The following is a 2500-nucleotide window of genomic DNA, read 5'->3' as shown; positions in this document are numbered from 1 at the left end:
ATGGAGAGAGATAATGGGAGATGGAGAGAGAAAGGGAGATGGAGAGAGATAAAGGGAGATGGAGAGAGATGAAGGGAGATGGAGAGAGAGGGAGATGGAGAGAGATAAAGGGAGATGGAGAGAGATAATGGGAGATGAGAGAGAGATAAAGGGAGATGGAGAGAGATAATGGGAGATGGAGAGAGATAATGGGAGATGGAGAGAGATAAAGGGAGATGGAGAGAGATAAAGGGAGATGGAGAGAGATAAAGGGAGATGGAGAGAGATAAAGGGAGATGGAGAGAGATAAAGGGAGGTGGAGAGAGATAAAGGGAGGTGGAGAGAGATAAAGGGAGGTGGAGAGAGATAAAGGGAGATGAGAGAGATAAATGGAGATGGAGAGAGAGGGAGATGGAGAGAGATGAAGGGAGATGGAGAGAGATAAAGGGAGATGGAGAGAGATAAAGGGAGATGGAGAGATAAAGGGAGATGGAGAGAGATAAGGGGAGATGGAGAGAGATAAAGGGAGATGGAGAGAGATAAAGGGAGATGGAGAGAGATAAAGGGAGATGGAGAGAGATAAAGGGAGATGGAGAGAGATAAAGGGAGATGGAGAGAGAGGGAGATGGAGAGATAAGGGGAGATGGAGAGAGATAAAGGGAGATGGAGGGAGATAAAGGGAGATGGAGAGAGATAAAGGGAGATGGAGAGAGATAAAGGGAGATGGAGAGAGATAAAGGGAGATGGAGAGAGATAAAGGGAGATGGAGAGATAATGGGAGATTGAGAGAGATAAAGGGAGATGGAGAGAGATAAAGGGAGATGGAGAGAGATAAAGGGAGATGGAGAGAGATAAAGGGAGATGGAGAGAGAGGGAGATGGAGAGATAATGGGAGATGGAGAGAGAGGGAGATGGAGAGAGATAAAGGGAGATGGAGAGAGATAAAGGGAGATGGAGAGAGATAAAGGGAGATGGAGAGAGATAAAGGGAGATGGAGAGAGATAAAGGGAGATGGAGAGAGATAAAGGGAGATGGAGAGAGAGGGAGATGGAGAGAGATAAAGGGAGATGGAGAGAGATAAAGGGAGATGGAGAGCTTACTGCCAGGTACTGAGGGCCCAGGGAGTTCAGTCCGGTGAGGTTGCCCCACATGGAGGCAGCGTTGAGCTGCTGCATCTGCTGCTGGAGCTGCTGGGCCATCCGCTTCTGCTCCTTGTCCTTCTGTGTGTCTGCAAACTTCACCACCATGGGGGAAGAGCATCCCTGTTGGGGGGAGATGTGGATTCAATTCCCCAAACCAATGTTTTTGTGTGTGAAAGTAGCTTATATACACTGAGGGCTGATCTGATAAGGGTGTGCGTGTGTATAACCATGTGTACAACTGTTAGTGAGTGCTTTTGTACAACTGCCATTTGCACTGTCCTGTCTTTGCTCTGTCCTGTCTCGTTCCTGCACCCTGTCCAATTTTATGCACCTCACCAGAAAGCAAATTCCCAGCCCGTTGTAAAACTGCATGGCAATGAACAGTTTCTGATTCTGATAAAAATGTCTACACTGATCAACTAACACAGGATTGCATCTCTCGAATGTGCAAGATAAACGCCTTTTTGTGGGTTTGTGTTTGTGAATATGCAATCTTGCGAGGGACTGGGAGGAGAAAATGCAAATAAGATGAATTTAGCACATCTAATGCGATGTAACAAACCTGAAAGTAAGTATGGGGAAGGTAATCGCATCAGTATTTGAATCAAAATGGAGAGCGTAGTTTAAGCGTTTGTTTCTTTAACTCCAACTCTGTGCTCATCAATCCCTTCTCACTAGCCTGGTTTTTATACAAGCAGCTGATTGGCTCGACACACGCGCCGCTCATTCAGTTAACTCCACCCCTTTACTGGATGATCCACTCACTTCCAAGGTTAGAATAGTTTGGCTTTTTTCATTAGTTATTATTTTTATATCGTTCTAACTTTTTGTTTTCAATTTCAGTTTAGTTTTGCTTCGTTTTTAAACGAATTTGTAATGCTTAGTTTTAGTTTGGTTTTTATTAGTTTTAGTTTTATTTCTTCTGCGCTAGCCTCGTGAGACTGTCCTGATCTCGCGAGCTCACATTGTTTCGCTCCGTGCAACACAAACCATGTGGTGCACGTCAGGTTACTTCTGCGCAGGGGCACAGCTGAAGGAAAAATGGAGGATAGATTTCATATCCAAACAAAATACTAGGTTTGAAATGTATGAAATGAAAAAAAACTAAAACTAAGGATTTTTTTCTATAATTTTAGTTTATTTTAGTTAAACACCAATATTTGACCGTTGTGCTTACTGCATTTGCCTATTGCCAATAATAGCCTTTGATGATGATGATCAGTGTTTTTGAGCCACCATGGGGCCTCAATGTATACTTCCAGCTAAACTGACAGGGTGTGTGGATGGTGAGGCGTGGATGAGTGTAGGCTTAGTGTGTGTGAAGGGTTAGAGAGTGTGTGTGTGTATGTGTGTGTGTGTATGTGAAGGGTTAGAGTGTG

The 2500-nt window shown here is 44.2% G+C and overlaps 1 protein-coding gene across 1 annotated transcript in view; it reads right to left on the bottom strand.

Moving 5' to 3' along the window:
* celf1 (cugbp, Elav-like family member 1) overlaps positions 1-2500 on the bottom strand; it is a gene marked incomplete at its 3' end in the record, with an annotated part of 27557 nt that overhangs the window by 9391 nt on the left and 15666 nt on the right. Inside the window, exon 9 of the mRNA XM_084437285.1 lies at positions 1080-1241. Coding sequence (XP_084293411.1) covers positions 1080-1241 — 162 coding nt within the window. The remainder of the gene's footprint in view (positions 1-1079; positions 1242-2500) is intronic.

This window comes from Borostomias antarcticus (genome assembly GCF_949987555.1).
Source record: "Borostomias antarcticus genome assembly, chromosome: 4".
Lineage (NCBI taxonomy): Eukaryota > Metazoa > Chordata > Actinopteri > Stomiiformes > Stomiidae > Borostomias > Borostomias antarcticus.
This window is presented reverse-complemented; position numbering and strand designations above follow the sequence as displayed.